The sequence below is a fragment of the Hemicordylus capensis genome, chromosome 5 (assembly GCF_027244095.1).
Source record: "Hemicordylus capensis ecotype Gifberg chromosome 5, rHemCap1.1.pri, whole genome shotgun sequence".
In the NCBI taxonomy this organism is placed as follows: Eukaryota; Metazoa; Chordata; class Lepidosauria; order Squamata; family Cordylidae; genus Hemicordylus; species Hemicordylus capensis.
The window spans coordinates 195415474-195434897 of record NC_069661.1 but is presented as its reverse complement, the minus strand read 5'-3'; the positions used below and the strand labels follow the sequence as shown (position 1 = coordinate 195434897).

The window sequence follows — 19424 nt, the reverse complement described above, 5'->3', positions numbered from 1 at the left end:
AACAGGAAATAAAACATTTTTATTGAATATCTGTGTAGTATGTATGTTTTATTTTGACGACACCTGAAAAACTCTACTGTGGGATTCACTACACAAAAGTGAAACAAAATAGAAACCACCTCATCAAAACGGAATGTAAAATACAGCTAAAGTTGTCAGCTCGCGGGCCACGAGCAATATGGCAGGATAGAACACCCCAAACGTTTCTACAAGATACAGAGAAAACCCACACACAGAAACACTCAAGCAGGCAGTAAATATACACAAAGGCAACTAGGATCTTTCTACAGCATCAGATTCTAATATTTTACACAGCTTTGTCAGAAAGGTACATGTGGTTTCTTTGAGGATGAAAATGTCATCTTGGTCAAATAGCAGGTCTGCTCTCTGCTGAGAACCATAGTACATTACCAACCAATTCTGTGGTGACATTCAGTCTGGCAGTGTAGAAAGAGAATGCATTAAGAATACCTTAACACAATGAATCAGTTCTGGCAGTTTGAGCCTGTAAATTTCAACATGCTTTTTGTCCCTGCTATGATGAACAACTAAAGGAAGTTAGAGTGGAGCTGAAACTCTCTCCTTTTAGGCTGTAAGCCTGATGAGCTCTTCTCTTTGGTGGGATTTGGTCCTTTAAAATCAAAGGTTACAAAAGTATTCCTGTTGGACATTTTCTCATATATATATATATATATATATATATATATATATATATATATATATATATATGAAATATGCACTTATCTGACTCAGCTGTGCCATTTCTGTCTTGTATAGAAAATATGAAGACTAGAGTGGTAGATGTTGCTGGCCTTGTCTTTTTGGAAAGCTATGCAGCAAGGGGATTATGTTGTCACAAATTTCATTGTGACTTCTGTATTAAATTTGCCCCTTCTTGGGATTTGTGTGTGAGAAATTCAGCCACACAGCCCCAAGAAAGGGGGAATTTGTCAAACAAAACTTATTTGTGACACCTTTGGGGTTTAAAAGAGTTGCATTGTCAAGGTATATTCTAGGGGAAATCCCACTCTTTCTGCCAAAGGGTGCTAAGAAGCCCCTCCCCATGTTTTTGGTGCTGAGTGATACTTCTTTTAAAAAAAGAAAAAGAACAAGTACTTCAAAATATTATAAATGTATTCACAGTTTCTTAAATAAATATGCAATTTAAGTAAATACATGAATAAAAGGAGCCTCCAAGGAAGAGACCTGAGTAGAAAAAGTAATGCCCACAACATGACACAATGAAATGATATAATCTGAGAAAAGGCTGTCTTTTCTGGAGGACAGCCATCTATCATGAAAACAGGGGGAGATGTTGAATATTGCACAGTGTTGACAAAATGCTGTGTGGTCAATCTTTTCTATATGATGCCCTTGTCCTAGACATAGCTCTTCAGTTCTGAATTGGTCCATAGTTATAAGAACTGCTTGTGCTATGCACTCCTTCGGCAGTGCAGTAGAAGGGAATGGCAGTATTTTTACAATATCACTACGGAATAAGTTGATTGCTATCCACTGAGAAAACTAGTTTCTAAGCACACACGGCAGTCACAGTGATACACACAGCAGTCTTTTAAGACGCTCATGGAATGACTAATAGCTTCATAATAGTGCCATTTACTACATAGTAACATTGAAAACATTTAAAAACTCCTCCTGAAACGAGCATCTAGTGTACATAAGAGGTTGCTTCAGTTTTCTAGAACTTGTTCTTTGTTTTGTTTCACTTTTTTTAAAGGACAAATTAAAACTTATTAAGTATAAATAGTATATAAAAGGTCACTAGCTGTTATCTTTTGGCTTGCTTTGAAGTGCATTCAGAAATATGGCTAAATTTTTGTCCTCTTTTGATGGGATTTTACAATACTGTCTCGTCACCATGAAACTACTTTTGTATAATAAACACACACGGCGGTGATTTGTTTAAAAAATATTCTGCATTCCTTCTCATCTGGCTTAGTATAATAAAATATTTTGTTACAAAGTCTAATGTGCAAACTCATTAGAATTAGAGCATGTGAGATCACAAATGGGATTCACAATATGCACATTTTTTGTATAAAGGTGATAACGGAGAGCTACTGGGTTTCAGGTATGTGCTTGCCATGGTTAATTGCAGGGGTTTGTTACCATTGCATTCCCTCCATCACCCCCATCATTAACAGCCCTCCCCCACTCCAATTTATATGTTGCTATGTATAATAATTCATGCTCCCTCCCCGACAAGGAATTGCAACCTTCAATTTCTAAGTGTAAAGCCATGATTTCAGTTTGTTTTAATATATACAGAAAAAAATGGTATACTGGCTACGCTTCCTTGAGGTCAGCCATAGAGCTGCTCAGATCATGCTAAGTTGCCCACGAGAAAAGTCTACCTGTGGGATTTGGCCCTTCAAGGAGTGCCACGTGAGCATATCGAGATATTTTAATGGTCCAGTTGAAAGCTCAGATTTAAGTTGTCCTTTAAGATGTCAGTGTAACACTACTAGTGCCTTACAAGTTGGAATTTTTGCTGGAATGCAGACGATACGATAGTTAGTTACCCTATAATATATTATCAGCTCTCCTATATCTCAGTCAATTTACATAATTTAAAATAGAACATCTTATTAAAAACATCTAGATATACACAGATTAGGAAACGCTTACAACATACAAATAAACAGACTAGAAATAAATTTTTAGCATACTGGTATGTACAACTGTGTGATACAATAAATAATTTCTGTCATGCTCTATCTACACATATTGCTTAAAAGAAGAGTAGATCTGAGGGCAGTGGTGAGATGGAGGGCCTTATAGGGCTTTTCTACATTTAAAGTTGTGCAAATTAAAACAAGATTTGAAGTACCACCGATCTGTGTTAGGGATGCATGGCTGGAAATAAAAGGACCCATATTACTGAGGTATTTACAGAGACTGGCTAAAGAGCACTATATGGGCAAATGCAGAAAGGCTTCTTTTCTCATTTCATTTTCTTTTTACTTCTTGACTGCAAGCATGGCGTCTACCTCTTCCTCTGGCTGTAAGGTGTGCCACTGTGCAATGGGTCGCCGAGGGTTGGCCAACATGTCTGACCAATGTCGCAGCTCTGCACCGGTGCTGTTGTAGCCCACAAACACTTTGCCAATGGCATCATTCTTGCCAATCTTGTCATAGTCTAAAACAGTCACAACAACTTGCACTTTCTAAAACAGGAAAGAAGTTAAAAAGAGGAAAGAAAGAGAATCAGAAAGGTGAACCTCGCCACAAAACAGATGGCTGATTGCCACAATGACCATCGGCCAAGATAAGTGGCAAATGTGAGTTTCCAAAGTTGGACAGTTGGGTTCCTAATTTACATTTGAAACACCTTCCAGAACACCTGAGCCAACTGCTAGGAGTGGCCTTAAATCTGGAGTTTATGACAAATAGAATTTTTAGCGCTTATTGTGACAGAATGGAGTTTTTGAACCTCTTAACGTCTGCAAAATGTCTGCCTTTTGCATGCCACATTCAGGTTGCAGAATGATATAGTGAACTTCCTGTTTTTTTAATCCAGTTGCAAGGGCATGGGTTCTTAGTATAAGCAAGCACAGATCTACAATCCATCAAATGTCACAGCCACTGTAAGCTTACATTCTCACTCAAGACTTACATTTTTAAACTAAATCATTATATTAAATCTACTTGAATGATGGAGAGCTTTGGAATGCTCTCCCTGTGGCCATTCGCTCCTCAGACTCCATTACTATTTTTGGAAAGCTGGTTAAATCTTGGCTTTTTATCCAGGCCTTTACATGAATGTTTTACTGCTGCTTCTGTGTGTTTTTATCCATGTATAGTTTTTTGTATTTTGTATGTTGTATATTTTTAATATCGGATTGTTTTTATATTTTTAGCTAAATACTTTTAATTCATTTTTATTATGTGTTTTAAATTTTGTAAACAGCCTTGGGGTTGTTTTTAGCGAAAGGCGGTATATAAATCTAACAATCAATCAATCAATCAATCAATCAATCAATCAATCAATAAAAATGTCTACCAAATCAGTCTAGAATAGAAAGGAGGAAAAGTAGCAGCTCACAGTCAGGGACACTAGTTTTCTTCATGAACCTGATTATGTTGTGAACTGAAAACTCAGTACCGAATACAGCATTTCCATCACATTTCTGAGCTATCTGACTTTCACTGAGAGGAGAAAAAAAGAAGGCCCTCAGGGATTCTGGCAATAAATAAATAAATAAATAGATAATGACAGTTTCTAAAGAGGGGGAATCTGGGGGAGTCCTCTGCTCATATTTTTCTGTGCTTATCTATAAAGCATTGTGTCAACTACATTTCACATCATTGCGTTTCGCATCATCACGTCAGTAACTATGTTTTATGTTTCATAAGTCCTTCCAGGAATCACTGGCAGCTCTTAAGCCTGAATAACTGAATCTTCCCTCCTCCTGCTCAAGATTTTTAGTATATTAAATACTTAGAAAAATGTCTTTCATACATTATTTTGTAAATAATGTGGATTTGTTTATATTGTGCCAGTCTGGCTACAAAGCCATTGTAATGTTATGTCACTGGTATGTGTGCTGGTGCTGTATACCTTAAGGATTGGGCTTTTAAACACATATCTATGTCCAGGATCAATGTATTTATAATTATACGAAATATGCTGATAAATCTCTCACCAGTTTCTGTTGTAACAATGCTTCAGTGCCAGTGTTACATTGTAAGGTCATTCACACAATCAAATACTGTGTCCTACCCAGGTTTGGGAGCTGTGTGTGTTCCCAGTTTTTGGTTGTGTGGAAGCAAGGTAAAAGCCTTGCTTCCACACAATCACTTCTACTCAGGTTTTCCTCTTACCTTGCTTCCACACAGCCGAAAATTGGGAGCACACACAGCTCCCAAACCTGGGTAGGACACAGTATTTGATTGTGTGAATGACCTCTGTGTTTTGCAAAATTATGCTGAAACTAGTAGCATCTAGAAGCGCCCTGCATTTATATACTGAAATATTAAGCTAAAATTCTCCCCTACACTCTTAGATAATCTGCTGTGCATAAAAGATAGTGTATTTTATACCAATAAGAACAGATATAGCTCTACAATTCGAAAGAAGTGCTCTACATATTATCACTGCTATGTTCTCAGGTATATTAATATGATGAGACAAATTAAACATGTAGTGTGTGACAATGGGTTAAAAGCAAGATTGACTGCATAATCATGGTCAATAAATCTGTTGCCTCATCACTCTCTTTCCCACTGGAAATACAGCCCTACTGAATCTTTTCTAAACTCTCTTCTCTATTTTTTGCTGATGGGTTGGCATTTCCTAAGTACTATATATTTTATCATTTCTTTCTTGAAGCAGTCACACACATTTCATGAGGTGCAGAATTGGCATGTAGGTGCTAATGAAGGCATGCATATTTGATAATTAGGAAGGTTCCTGTTAAATATTTATGAGGGCTGAGGAATAGAGTTCCAAAGAAAGGCAGGAAAATGATGTTTGACATTACCTGGATTTGCTCAAATGGTACTTCAAAGCTGAAAGACTCGTTGTAATAGGGATTCAGAGTGTTCTTTTTAATTGTTGTTTTCTTCTTCTTCAGTCGTTTTCCATTCTGCATCAGATGAATTTTCACATAGGGATCTGAGCAATGACAAGAAATAAATAAATTAGGGAAGGTGCTCTGTCAATGCGGTATCTTTTACTCAGGGTGGACCTTGAGAAAAAGGAGGGGCACCAAAAGAAATTTCTCAAAGCGACTAGAACACATGTTGGCAACAAAATTCATATTTACATTGGACAAAATTGGATAATGTTGCAAATTAACTGTTCAAATAATACAGCTGTGCCAGATGTGGACACATGGGAAAACTCATATTATGGAAATAATAATAATAATTAATAAATAATAAATAAAATAATAAATTTATTATTTATTCATTTGATTAAATTTGATTTGATTTGTATACTGCCCTTCTCAGGGCGGTTTACAATTCAAACAAACCACTAAAACAGTAGAGAGCTAAAACAAATTAAAAACAATATAACAATTAAAAAACATTTAAAAACAACAATTAAACAATTACAGTGATTAAAACCCCAAAATCGGGTTTTTAATTTTAAAATAAACCAGATATTAAAAACTCCCAAATTTAGGAAGCTGAGAAAGCTTGAGTGAAAAGATGGGTTTTCAGGTGTTTTTTGAAAATTGCTAGAGATGGGGAGGATCACATCTCAGCAGGCAGCGCATTCCACAATCTCAGGGCAGCAACCGAGAAGGCCCGTCTCTGAGTAGCCACCAAACGAGTTGGCGGTAACTGGAGATGGAGCTCTTCAGATGACCTCAATGGGCGGTGGGGCTCATAATTTGACTATATTGAAATGTCTGCCTGCCCATCTAATTGCTTGACAGGAAAGCTACTGAGGCAAAAGCTGTGCTCTTATCTGATCAGTTCAGATATCACAACTGGTGTTGGTTTATTTTTAACCACAGTTGAAATTATAGTTCTTCCAACCTGTATGGGGGCAGGAAAAGGGGGAGTACACTCTCTCAAGACTTAAATACATCAAGAGGAACCAAGATTTAACAGTGGTTCCTGGTGATGTGCGAACATTGGCTTCTTTCCCACTGGTTGCAACATTCCACGAAAGAGTCAGCTCAGTAATTGATAAGGCTATACACTTCCTCTTTGCTATTCCTATCTGAGATGGGATCAAATGCAGTAGTATCACAAGCACCAGAAAATAGGGATGTGCACAAAACCGATTTGCCCGGTTCAGTTCGAATTCGAACCAGGTTCGAACTAGGAGGGGGTGGTTCAGTTTTGGTTTTGCTCGAACCTCCCCCTGGTTCGGTTCAAATTTGAACCGTTTCAAACTGGTTTGAACTGGTTTGGACATCCACAAATTGGTAGGATGGTAGCTGGCACCCAGGGGTACCTGCCACCCTAACCCCAAAGCAATCAGACACTCATACGATTTTTTATGAATTTTTGAAAATTATTTTTATTTTTTTTCTCATAGGGTATAATGGGACTTTAACCAGCCCATTATTCCTTAATGTGGAGCACCCATGGGTGCCAACAACCATGCAAATCCCAAAGCAATCGGACACCCCTATGAATATTTGAAATATTTCTAATTATTTTTCTTATAGGGTATAATGGGACCAGAACCAGCCCACATCCCCTATTGTGGAGCACCTAGGAGCACAAAGGCGGGGTGGGTGGTCGACAACCAGGGGTGCCTACTATCCCCAAAGTTCCAAGGCAATCGGACACTCCTCTGATTATTGGTGAATTTTAAAATTATTTTGGAATTCCTCATAGAGAATAATGAGGATTGCAGCAAATGTATAGCTTCACGTCGGGGAGAAAGGGGTGTACTAGAGTGGAGTGTGCTGGGTGGTAGTTCCTAGGGTGGGCAAGGAAGCTATCAGAATTATTTGAAAGGAATTGGGCAAAAGGCTGATTCTTAAGTGATTTTTGAAGTTTACGCGTCTTTAAGGTTTTTCTCCATAAAGAAGCATGGAGGTGTCAGCAAATGTATAGCTTCACGTCGGGGGGAAAGGGGTGTCCAAGAGCAGAGTGTGGTGGGTGGTAGTGCCCATGGGGGGCCAGGTAGCTATCAGAACTATTTGAAAGGAATTGGGCAAAGGGCTGATTTTTAAGTGATTTTTGAAGTTTATGTGTCTTTAAGGTTAGCAGACGAGAGTGGATTCATGATTTGTCATTGAAAATCTTATATGCTACCAAAGAATCTACACACAGCTCACTTCAGAAACAACAAAACCTAGTACCCCATGGGTTAGCAACCCATAGAGGTGGTTGGCACCCTCGCTCTGGGCCACCCCAGCACCCCCCAAGTGCAGTTATGGGGCTGCTGAAACCTCCATTCTTCCCTATGGAGAAAAACCTTAAAGCCACTTGTGGGGTGCTGGGGTGGCCCAGAGTGAGTGGTGGTCTAGTGCAAAGAGGGTGCCAACCACCTCCATGGGTTGCTAACCCATGGGGTACTGGGTTTTGTTGTTTCTGAAGTGTTCTGAGTGTAGATTATTTGGTAGCATATAAGATTTTTAATGACAAACCATGAATCCACTCTCATTGCTAACCTTAAAGACACATAAACTTCAAAAATCACTTAAAAATCAGCCCTTTGCCCAATTCCTTTCAAATAGTTCTGATAGCTTCCTTGCCTACCCTAGGAACTACCACCCATCACACTCCGCTCTATGACACCCCTTTCCCCCCAGCGTGAAGCTATACATTTGCTGTAATCCTAATTATTCAATATGAGGGATTCAAAAATACTTTTAAAATTCACCAATAATTAGAGGAGTGTCCAATTGCCTTGGGGTTTTGTGGGTGGTAGGCACCCCTTTCTGTCTACCCCTCACCCTGCTTTTGTGTCCCTAGGTGCTCCACAATAGGGTATATGGGCTGGTTCTGGTCCCATTATACTCTATGAGAAAAATAATTAAAAATATTTCAAATATTCATAAAAAATCGTAGGAGTGTCCAATTGCTTCAGGGTTTGGGTGGTTGTTGGCACCCATGGGTGATCCACAATAAGGTATAACTATCTGATTCGAGTCCCATTATACCCTATGAGAAAAAAATAAAAATAATTTTCAAAAATTCATTAAAAAATCATATGAGTGTACGATTGCTTTGGGGTTTGGGTGGCAGGTACCCCTGGGTGCCAGATACCATCCTACCAATTTTTGGATGTCTGAACTGGTTCAAACCGGTTCGAATCAAACCACCCCCTGGTTCGGTTCGAATTTGAACCTGCAGCTCGAAGCTGATGGCTGGTTCGGTTTGAATTCGAACCTTTGAACCACCCTGGTTCGAATTTGAACCAGTTCAAATTTGAACCAGTTCGCACATCCCTACCAGAAAACTCTAATGATATGCATGAGCACATTGCCTCTATCTTTTACCCATACTATAGGAAGATGGAGTACCAAATAAAAGTAGCTCTGCTGACCACTAGCTTTAAAAAAAGGAGATACACAGTGAATAGCTATTAATTATGGTTGCTAAAATGGCTACAATTGGAACTTTCATGTTCAGAAAGGATATTCTGAATATAAAAGAAGTTTCTGTGCACAGGTACCTGAGTCACATGCTAGTTTTAATGTACATGACAATTAGGGTTGCGTATCAAACTGGGGCAATTGGTTGTATCCAATTTGATACAGCCCAGTTCGGATAATTTTTGTATTGGATCAGTTCTGACACAATGAGGCTATTCACACGTGTGTGCAAAACTGGACTAAGTGAGCCCAGCCTGGTTTTGCATGTGCGTGTGAACCGCTGAGATCAGGCCAATTTTGGTGGCTACACGGTGGCAAACCGCTTATTTAGCCACCAATTAAAATGAGGTTGACCACTTTAAGTGGTGCAGTGGGAAAATGCTTGACTAACAAGCAGAAAGTTGCCATTTCAAATCCCTGCTGGTACTATATTGGGCAGCGGTGATATAGGAAGATGCCAAAAGGCATAATCTCATACTATGCAGGAGGAGACAATGGTAAACCCCTCCTGTATTCTACCAAAGAAAACCACAGAGCTCTGTGGGCACCAGGAGTCAAAATCAACTTGATGGCACACCTTTTTACCTTTAATCTCATTTTTTTGGTTGTGTGGCAGCTTGCAGTCACGGCTGGCACACTTGGGGAGGGGAGGGGAGGGGAGGGGAGAGGAGGGCTGGGGTGATTCCCATAATGGATCACAAGTGTGCAGTGCATTATTGGAGCTCCGGTGGGGGATGATGTGCAGCGCATCCCAGCACCCCAACCCTCGGAGCTGCAGGGAGAGCCACTGGTCATCAGGGCGGACAATCTGCCCACCCAGGGAAGTGAGGACGGTCATCTGTGGGGAAGGTAGGTTCAACCCGCCTTCCCCACAGCCTGCCCGTGAGCCTGTCTCACAGATCGCGAGAAGAGTTTTATCGAAGTCAATCACACAATCAAAAATTGTGTTCTACCAAGGTCTGGGAGCTCTGTGTGGTCCCAATTTTCGGTTGTGTGGAAGCAAGGTAGGAGGAAAAGCTACCCAGGTTTTCCTCTTACCATGCTTCCACACAACCAAAAACTGGGAGCACACTCAGCTCACAAACCCGGGGAGAACACAGTTTTTGATTGTATGAATGACCTCAATTTGTGTATCTCAGTCCAATAAGATATAAAACTGGATAAGACTGTATGAGCAAATTAGATGGCTTTTTTCAGTTGTTGACATGACGTGCAGCTTTCCGTCTCCCTGGGTCTGCTGTGGAGTCCTAAGGTAACTTTGGGGTTGCTCAGAACAAGTAGTTGTGCTAGGAGCACTTCTGCTGTATTCCCCTTGCAGCAAATGAGGAAAATAGTGGAAACATACTAGTGCAACTGTTCATTTTGAGCACCCCTATTGCTTCCTTAGGATTCCAGAGCAGCCTCGGGAGTTGGGAGATTGTGCATCATGTCAAGCAGTGTATTTTCTTTTGTTCAAAACTTTGTATCTCTTTTAAACTGTCAGGTTATAAAGTGAAATTCCATATGTGGAAATGGCTGAGGGTGGGGAGGTTTGAAGAGGGGTGGGGTTGTGCCCTACCCCAAGAGGCTGGGACACACATGAGCTGCCTCTCTTTTACCTTCTGATTTCAATGGCTCACAGAGTAATGTGATCGCACGAGTGGAGGAGGGGCAGTTTTTGCCTATTTCCTCTTTCCTTTGCTGCCCCCAGTGCACCCAAAGATATGCCCCTGAGGGCCCCCAAACCTCAGGGATATATTTTTTGGTTGATCAGGGGCAGCAGGTGGAGGAGAAGGGATCAGCAAAAATTGCCCCTTTCCCCTTGTGCCAAGTGTTATTCTGTTTAGTGTTTCCCAACTGCCAACAACGTGGGGTGGGGGGCACAGTCCTCTCAAGGTGTTACCATGTCCCAAGCATCCATATAAAGTTTCAAAACATGTAAAAGGGGAAGGCAACCCCTTCATCCCACTATAACTTAAAACAACGTTAGAGGCATTTCTATGGTTCCTGTTACTTCCCTTTGGGCCAATGCATCGATTCTGATAGGATGCATCAGACCAATTGAGTATGGTCTGCCATAGTCTGTCTGTACTGGAGAAATTATACAATAATTGCATGAATTGGATTGGAATTGGATCAGATCCAATATCTTTTCCTCTGCACTGCCCTATTAACAACAGCTCTTGACAAGCAACAGGAAAATACTATCACAGTAACAAGGCATAAATAAAGATTAAAATAACATGTTAACAATGGTTTCAGTGAAAGTATCAAAATAAGATTCAACACATGTTTAATTTACAGCTGCAGTACTCTGCACACTTACCTGTTGAACACAATGGGACTTACTTCTGAGTAAAGATTGTGCTGCAAATGTACTTTATTATACTGGCTCAAAGACTTTGATCTATAGTAATTTAATTTTTTGCCAAGGCTGGAAAAAAATCCCAAATACTTTTTCAGTTGTGGAATTCAGATCCAACATGTGTTTGAGAGCTAGGGTGATGTAGCAGTAACAGTATTGCACTTGGACAGGGGAGACCTGGGTTAAAATCATTCACATGCTTTCTCAGTCTCACATACTTCACATGGTTGTTATGAGCATAACCCCATGCTACCCTGATTTCCTTGGAGAAAGGATAGGATATAATTGTGAGCAATAAACTAGTTCAGCTCCCATCCACCATGCCAACAGTAACCTTAATGGCCTCCTCATGGCTTGTAGGTCACATGGGTCATATTGTTATGAGCTTGGAGTCTCATTAGGGTGCTGGCCTCTCCCTATCGCTGCCCTAAAATATTGTCTGATCAGAATCTGTCAAAAGAGAGAACATTTTTTTAATGATCCAGGATGCTTCCCTAATAGCAGACTTCTCTGGAAGGTGGGGAATGCATAAAACCTGGTTCATTCTCTCTTCTCCCTAGCCAAGGAGGTGTATGTGATTAGTGAAAAGAAACCGCAGACAGACAGTTTCGGAATGGAAACCCTAGGAGAGTTGAAGCACCTTGGGGTACAGGCTATCTGATGGCATGTGTAGCTGCCTTTGATTTACCCGTATTTACCCAAATCAAAAATGACTCAAAGGGTCATTTATGTTTAAGAGGGCTCCCTCAAACAGTAGAGGTTAAAGACAGGTTAAACCTGCATTTACTCAAAAGGAAGTGGAGTCTGAACTTAAGATGACCTACTGATTTTAATATCAAAAGAAATGGAAGAAAATCTAGTCATGGATTCAGGTATATACAGTATTGGCTGATTACATGCTAGAGCCTTATAGAAGAATCATGGCACTACCGACTGATAAGTTCTCCTTTCCAAGACCCAATGAAATGAATGAAAAAGAGTTCTCAACTGTTTTAAGGGCTTGTGATGGAGGACTTTTGCTGGGCCCCCAAGCACAACATACATCTGACTAGGGATAACTACAGTAATAACTGGGAAAACAAGCTTCAGGCGAGAAAGGTATCACATTACAAATAAACTATCTAGAGCCAGGGCATCCCTAAAGGTTTAGATTTTTAAAAAAAATTATCTTTGCCAGTTCAGAGCTAAGCCATTCACACATCAGACATTCTAGCTATTGCCATGTTTCTTTTTATGCCTCCCATCTGCAGCTGTGCCCTGCTCAATTATATATTTTAAAAAGCCATACAAAACAGTTGTTCCATCCATGCTAACAGGAAAACAACTTCTAACATAAGATGCTATTTGTATCATAAAATACTGCTCTCTGCCCCTTCATCTCCAGTTATCCAGGAGTCAAATGATGCTATTTTTGGTCAAGAGCTTAAAGCCTTTTCCAATTATTTTGGTTTAAACAAAGCTTGCAAATGGTGATATTTATTATGATAAAGCAGAATTAGGAAGCTCTGGAGGCAGGATTGCTGGAAACAGATTTGTCAGTCTCAAATCCAGCAAACAGAAAAAACCAGATTTGAAGTCTGGGATAACTGTGAAAGTTCGGAAGCCAAGTCCTCTAATTTTGGGGGGGAGAAGCAATCTCTCTGAATGGATGCTGCTGTACGGAAGGACCTTTGTCCATGTACCTGCCATACAGATGTCTGTCTAGCTGTCAGCATGGATTGAATCTACCCCAAGTGACCAATGCTGACAAAGCTAATGGTACAAATCATTTATTAGCAGTTGCCTGTGCAGACTGGATCCAACAAGGATGACATCCGACAAGGATGACCTGTGTGCTGATGCAGTGATTTGGTCAATCTAATGATGAAGTCAGTCAAGCCATTCTCCTGAAAAGGCTGTTTTGTAAATGACAGAGCGTGGCTTAGATGTTTACCAATAATGTGTCATTAAACATATTACCCACCACCAGCACCACAATGACAATTAATAAATTAGAAAGGCTGCACTATGTATTCATAATTAAGAAGTCATAATGGGGAAATAACACCATAGAATTATTCCTATACACTTAATTGCTTACATAAGTTTATGATCAGTAAAGACAGAGGCAAAGTCTGAAACCATTCAACTTGATGCAACTTAAGTAGAGGATAGTAGTGATGTTAGTTAGCCTTCCTGCATTGCCATTATTTTCTTACTGAAGGATTAATGTGAATGCTCCATTAAAGCTTTAGGCCAGGGATTCTCAACGTTGGGTCCCCAGATGATACTGGACTCCAACACCCATAATCCCCAGCCCCAGTGGCCTTTGGTTGGGGATTATGGGAGTTGAAGTCCAATAACATCTGGGGACCCAATGCTGAGAATCCCTGCTTTAGGCAACCTCTGAATGCTCCTGGTGGGTGAATGAGATGGGGATTTACCCAGTACCTGTCTCTAGCAAAGACCACAGGTGTGTAAGCACATACTTTTGTATCCTGTAGAGTACAAGAGGTCCTTCAAATTAGGAAAAAAATATATAGTAGTTTGGAGTGCTCATGAACACTGAATATGCAAAGAGCTTGGCTTCACGTATGTTTATTGATTTTGTTCATATTTGTCCCACTCTTCCTCCAAGGAGCTCAATGTTTCATGCTTCCCCACTTCATTTCCACAACCACCGTTAGGTAGGCTAGAGAGAGCGTGCGCGCGCGCGAGAGAGAGCGCACAACTGGTCCAAGGTAATTCAAGTCGCAGTCTCCCGATAACAAGTGCCGTTAAAGAGTTAGCTCTGATTGCCAAGCCCACCTACACTTCCAGGGAGTGTGGCATGAGAAAGCAGATTTCCCAGGCAATTCTAATCAAATTCCCATCAAATTCAGTATCCTAGGTATCTATCCTGGTTCAATGCAGTTTTATTGTGGCAGAGAATGGATGATATCATACATTTTTTCTTAGAAACATAGAAATTGACCAATATTAAATTGAAAACGTAGCATTCAAATTGTATGGAATATATTTTATTTGATGAGTTGGGGAGCAATAATTGCTCTAGTAATGAAAGTCAAGGAACACAGTGAAAAAATGGGACTACAATTAAATGTAAAGAAGTCTAAACTAATGACAACGGGTACAACAACCAGCCTCAGAATTGACACTGAAGACATTGAAGTGGTGGATAGCTTCTGCCTTTTAGGATCGACCATCAACAGTAAAGGATCCAGCAGTCAAGAAATACACCACAGACTAGCACTTGGTAGGGTTGCAATGAAGGCCTTGGAAAGGATATTTAGATGCCGTGATGTGTCTGTGTTCAGACAATGGTTTTCTCCGTGACACTCTATGGATGCGAAAGCTGGACTTCGAAGAAGCAAGATAGAAAAAGCATTGACGCTTTTGAACTTTGGTGCTGGAGAAAACTTTTGAGGATACCATGGACAGCCAGGAAAACAAACCAATGGATCATAGAACAAATCAATCCAGAATTTTCTCTCAAGGCACAAATGACAAGCCTCAAACTATCATACTTGGGACACATTATGCAAAGACCCAGCTCTCTTGAGAAGTCTATAATGCTGGGGAAAGTTGAAGGAAAGAGAAGAAGAGGACGACCAGCAGCAAGATTCAAGGTTCAGCAGGACTCAATTACGACAGCAATGAATGCACCACTGAGAGACCTTAAAGGCTAAGTTGAAGACAGATCATCCTGGCGAGAATCTATCTATGTGGTTGCTAAAAGTTGACACCGACTTGACGGCACTTAATCAATCAATCACTCAGTCAATCAGTCAACTGCAACAGGACACATTTCTTATGTAACTGAACTAATATATCTGAATCGTAAGTAGCAATGTTAATATTACTATACAGTTCTGCTTAACTGGTTCTTATGAGCAAAATATATAACACAGTACTGAAATACTGCAACTGCTGCAACTTAATAGATTAATGAAGTAAAGACATTGAATAGCTTTCTGATCCAAGCATGCACAACTAAACATTCCAGTGCAGCTGAGGCCACTTTGAAACATATACACCTTCCTCTGCAGTCAGCTTTGCAGGAACATTTTGTCAGTTGCAGCAGTCCACAACAACAATGGTTTGATCAGGATTGCCCAGGAACTCCGCATTCTTACATGGGAGCACTCAGGGCTTGGCGAAGACAGCCCCAGTCACCTTCATGGCTAAGTGGGGATTTGGTCTTCCAGTTCCTAGTTTGACATTCTTACCAGAAGACCATACTGGTTCTTTTCTTTCTGCAATTGTTTGTTTGGGGGAATAGAGGAGTGTGCTTCAAAGCTTTGTAAGCACAGCTGGCAAACAAAGGGAGCCGTTGAAGTAATTATTAAAGGAAGCCTGATATGGGCTACTGCACAGAGAAGACTGCAGTATAGATCCATTGCCTCGGGAAAAAAATCAAGATATAGTATCTACCACAGACAAATTGTTTGTTTTCTATAGCGAGAACATATCATCTGTATTAGACAGATCAATTGTGTCAGAAATGCTTTTAAAAAGGGACACAAAGAGAACCCTTTCTACAGATTTCCATGGAAATTTTTCTCAAAAACAACCTCTTGCTTCTCCATGTTCTGGTTCCTATGATCCCCATTCACAGGATAGTGTGTGGTGGTTTTAAAAGAGGAGTTGGCTATGCATCATAGTGCTGCCCTTTGACAGAGTAGGTTAGGTGGCTCTCTTTGATTAATATTCAACACATGGAGGTGAGCAAGCTGAAAAATTCACAATTTGTACTGATTTTACGAGCACATATCAAGGGGGGCTAATAAAGAAGCTTTTAAAAGCAGCATGGTACTTGAGTGAGATGCTTTGTTTTACTGTTGGAGGCAAAGATGTCAGCCTATTATTCAGAGACAAACAAAAGACTTGCATCTGATCTGAAATGAAAGTTGAGGTAGCATCAAACTGGCAGTAAATACCATGATCTTGATCTCATAGGAACATAGGTAGCTGCCATATACTGAGTCAGACCATAGGTCCATCTAGCTTAGAATTGTCTACACAGACTGGTACCAGCTTCTTCAAGGTTGCAGGCAGCAATCTCTCTCAGCCTATCTTGGAGATGCCAGGGAGGGAACTTTGAACCTTCTGCTCTTCCCAGAGCGGTTTCATCCCCTAAGGGGAATATCTTACTGTGCTCACACATCAAGTCTCCCATTCATATGCAACCGGGGTGGACCCTGTTTAGCTAAGGGGACAAGTATGCTTGCTACCACAAGATCAGCTCTCCTCCCGGAAACATCTCATAAACACTGTTGCTCATTTTCAAAGGAATTTCAATATCTACAGCAAGAGCTTGTGGACAGAGTGCTTACTCTAACAAATAATGTAAAAAATGGCACATCTGACATTTAAGAGAAAAATCAGGTGTCTTCCAGACAATAGCATGGTTAAATGAATCAGATGTATTGTCAACATCAAACATGTAGGCACAAGATGGAGATGGTGGAGGGCAACAAAGTGAGAATAATATTCCTGCAAACAAGCAACAGAGTCACTGATTGCCAGCAGTTTAAGATGAAAATTATGTTATAGGTACTTAATGGGGGAAAAATGGTCCCTTCTTCAAAAAGGGTAAGGTAGAACTCATGAATTTCCACTTAGCCGTAATGCCTGCAAAACAGCAATGATAAAAGTCAGCTAGGCTGAAGCAGAGTTACTGCCAGCCAAATATATTCTGAAAACAAAGACAGTGATCTTTAATAAATGTGTTCAAGTCCTCTGGCTGTAGTGTGATGAAATCAATCAGTACGAGATCTAAGCCAAACAAGGTCAGGTCCAGCTAAAGTTGAATGGTTATTTTGATGGTGGTGGTGGTTGTTGCCATTTGTTAATGTGAAGAGGTGTGTGTACAACTGCAACACAGTAAATTGTTTTATTATGATAATACTTTTGGTCTATCTGTCATCATAGGAGAGCTCAAGACCACATATATCAGGTTCCGAGGTAGTCTCCCATCCAAGCATTGACCAGGCTTAGAACTGCTTAGCTTCAGCAAGAGACTGTATCACGTACCCTCAGACTACCCTGGCACTATTAATTCAGAGCTTCATAGCACAGTTGCAGGGCAACTAGCACTACTGTATTACCATCACCATGCCCTAACTCCTATCAGTGAGTGTCCCCCTCTCCTCCTTCAAAATGTACATGCCTGAAACAGTTTACTTCCTCTAAATAATCCATAGACAAATGCAGAACACTGGAACATTTTTTCACAATCACATTTATAAACCTGCCAGGAAGTTTTTCACACATAGCTTTATGATGTGGGGTATCTGATGGGCAAATGAACGTCCGCATTAGAATCACATCAATTAAATTTGGGGGAATTATTGAGATCATTCCAATAGATATGGTTCCTCTGCATGGTCCTTGTGAATGTTTGTGTGTGCATGGTCACACAACTTGCTCTGGGGTTTTCCTCTGGCCAATGACTTCCTAGATGAGGTGGGATGCCACACTTCCCTTTTTTCGAATGGTGTATGCGTGGTGTGCTTTTGTGTTGAAATTTTTTTATAAAAGTAAGGGTTCCGCAAGAATGACTACTTGGAGCAACAGCACATGATTCTCTTAACCCCTGCATCCTCAACTTAAAACACCCCTTGACTTTGTTGATTTCTGCCTGTGACTCCATTATACTTCTTGAAAAACAATAAAAACAACCACACTTCATTTCATTTCCTGCCTCCTTTTAACTGAGATTTTCTGCTTCTTTTGACTATGAGTTCCGGAAGGACAGAGAGTCAGCAACAGGGGATTTTTTTAAATGCCAAGCAGCACCTTCTGTCGACAGTTGATGCTCTGGAAGTCCACCCAGCAAATGTTAAAACAAAACAAAACATGAAAGTGCTTTTTATCTCATGCCTCCGTTTTTTGAATGGTTTTACTAGCCTCTCCAATTCAGTCGTCTGCTCCAAGGTATTTCCAGCCTTACTCCGAGAGCATAGCGAACAGAGCATAGCAAACAGGAATAGCAAACAGGACATAGGAGTTTTGCAGGAGTTTAGTGGGAAGTGTGCAGGGGAGCCTGGAACAAGCCCCAGTGATCACAAGAAGCCTGGTGGAGAAGAGAACAAATCCCTTCCTCATAAGTACAAATCCCTTCCTCATATTCTTGGGAAAGGCTGTTTGGACAGTAAATACCTGATCATTACAGTTGAGACCTATCCTTCTAATAAGCTATCTCTAAATACTTTAAACAGTCAACAAAAACAGTATGAAGAGAAGGCCAGCAGGGGAGGGGGTACTTCCCAGTGTATTGCACAGAGTGCCACATGTATGACTATTTGCCCTATGGGCAGAAGTCATGGTTGTGTGCTTGGTGCAAGGAGCTCCTGGCTCTCAGGGAGCACGTTCGTTCCCTTGAGACCAAGTTGGCAGATCTGGAGAAGCTCAGAGAGGCATGTGGACGAGACCTTCAGGGACGTGATAGAGACATCCCACTCCAGGGCTGATAGCTCCTCTGTTGTCAGGGAGAATGAGGGTCTCGGGCAAGGAGGACATCAGTCTGAGGAAGAGGGAAATGTTCCTTTAGAAGGGACCCCTTCCATGGATGATGAGCCCATATCTTCTCGCACAGGGGATATTCCTCTGAGGGGTGGGGGCCTCCTTGTAGTGGGTGATTCGATCATTAGAGGTATAGAGAGATGGGTTTGTGACCTGCGTGTTGACCGCACGGTGACTTGCCTGCCTAGTGGGAAGGTTGCGGACATCACGCAGCGTCTAGATAGGTTCTTAGGCAATGCTGGGGAGGAGACAGCTGTCGTGGTGCATGTTGGCACCAACAATGTGTGGGAAATGTAGTCGGGAGGTCCTGGAAGCCAAATTTAGGCTGATAGGCAGCATATTGAAGTCCAGGATCCACAAGGTAGCATTCTCAGAAATGATACCTGTCCCACCCACAGGTACAGTGAGACAGGCAGAGCTGAGGGGTTTCAATGCGTGGATGAGACGTTGGTGCTGGGAGGAGGGGTTTAGATTTGTTAGGCACTGGGATACATTTCGGAGTAAGCAAGCCCTGTACAAAAGGGACAGGCTACACTTGAACC

The 19424-nt window shown here is 40.9% G+C and overlaps 1 protein-coding gene across 8 annotated transcripts in view; it reads right to left on the bottom strand.

Moving 5' to 3' along the window:
• The window catches only part of SYT1 (synaptotagmin 1), a 637087-nt gene continuing 617663 nt past the window's right edge, over nucleotides 1-19424 (bottom strand). For all 8 annotated transcript variants that reach the window (XM_053253068.1, XM_053253063.1, XM_053253070.1 and 5 more), the window contains 2 exons: nucleotides 5505-5638; nucleotides 1-3188 (listed from right to left, as the gene is read on the bottom strand). In XM_053253068.1, the coding sequence (XP_053109043.1) occupies nucleotides 2982-3188; nucleotides 5505-5638 (341 nt within the window). In that variant the 3' untranslated portion in view covers nucleotides 1-2981. The remainder of the gene's footprint in view (nucleotides 3189-5504; nucleotides 5639-19424) is intronic.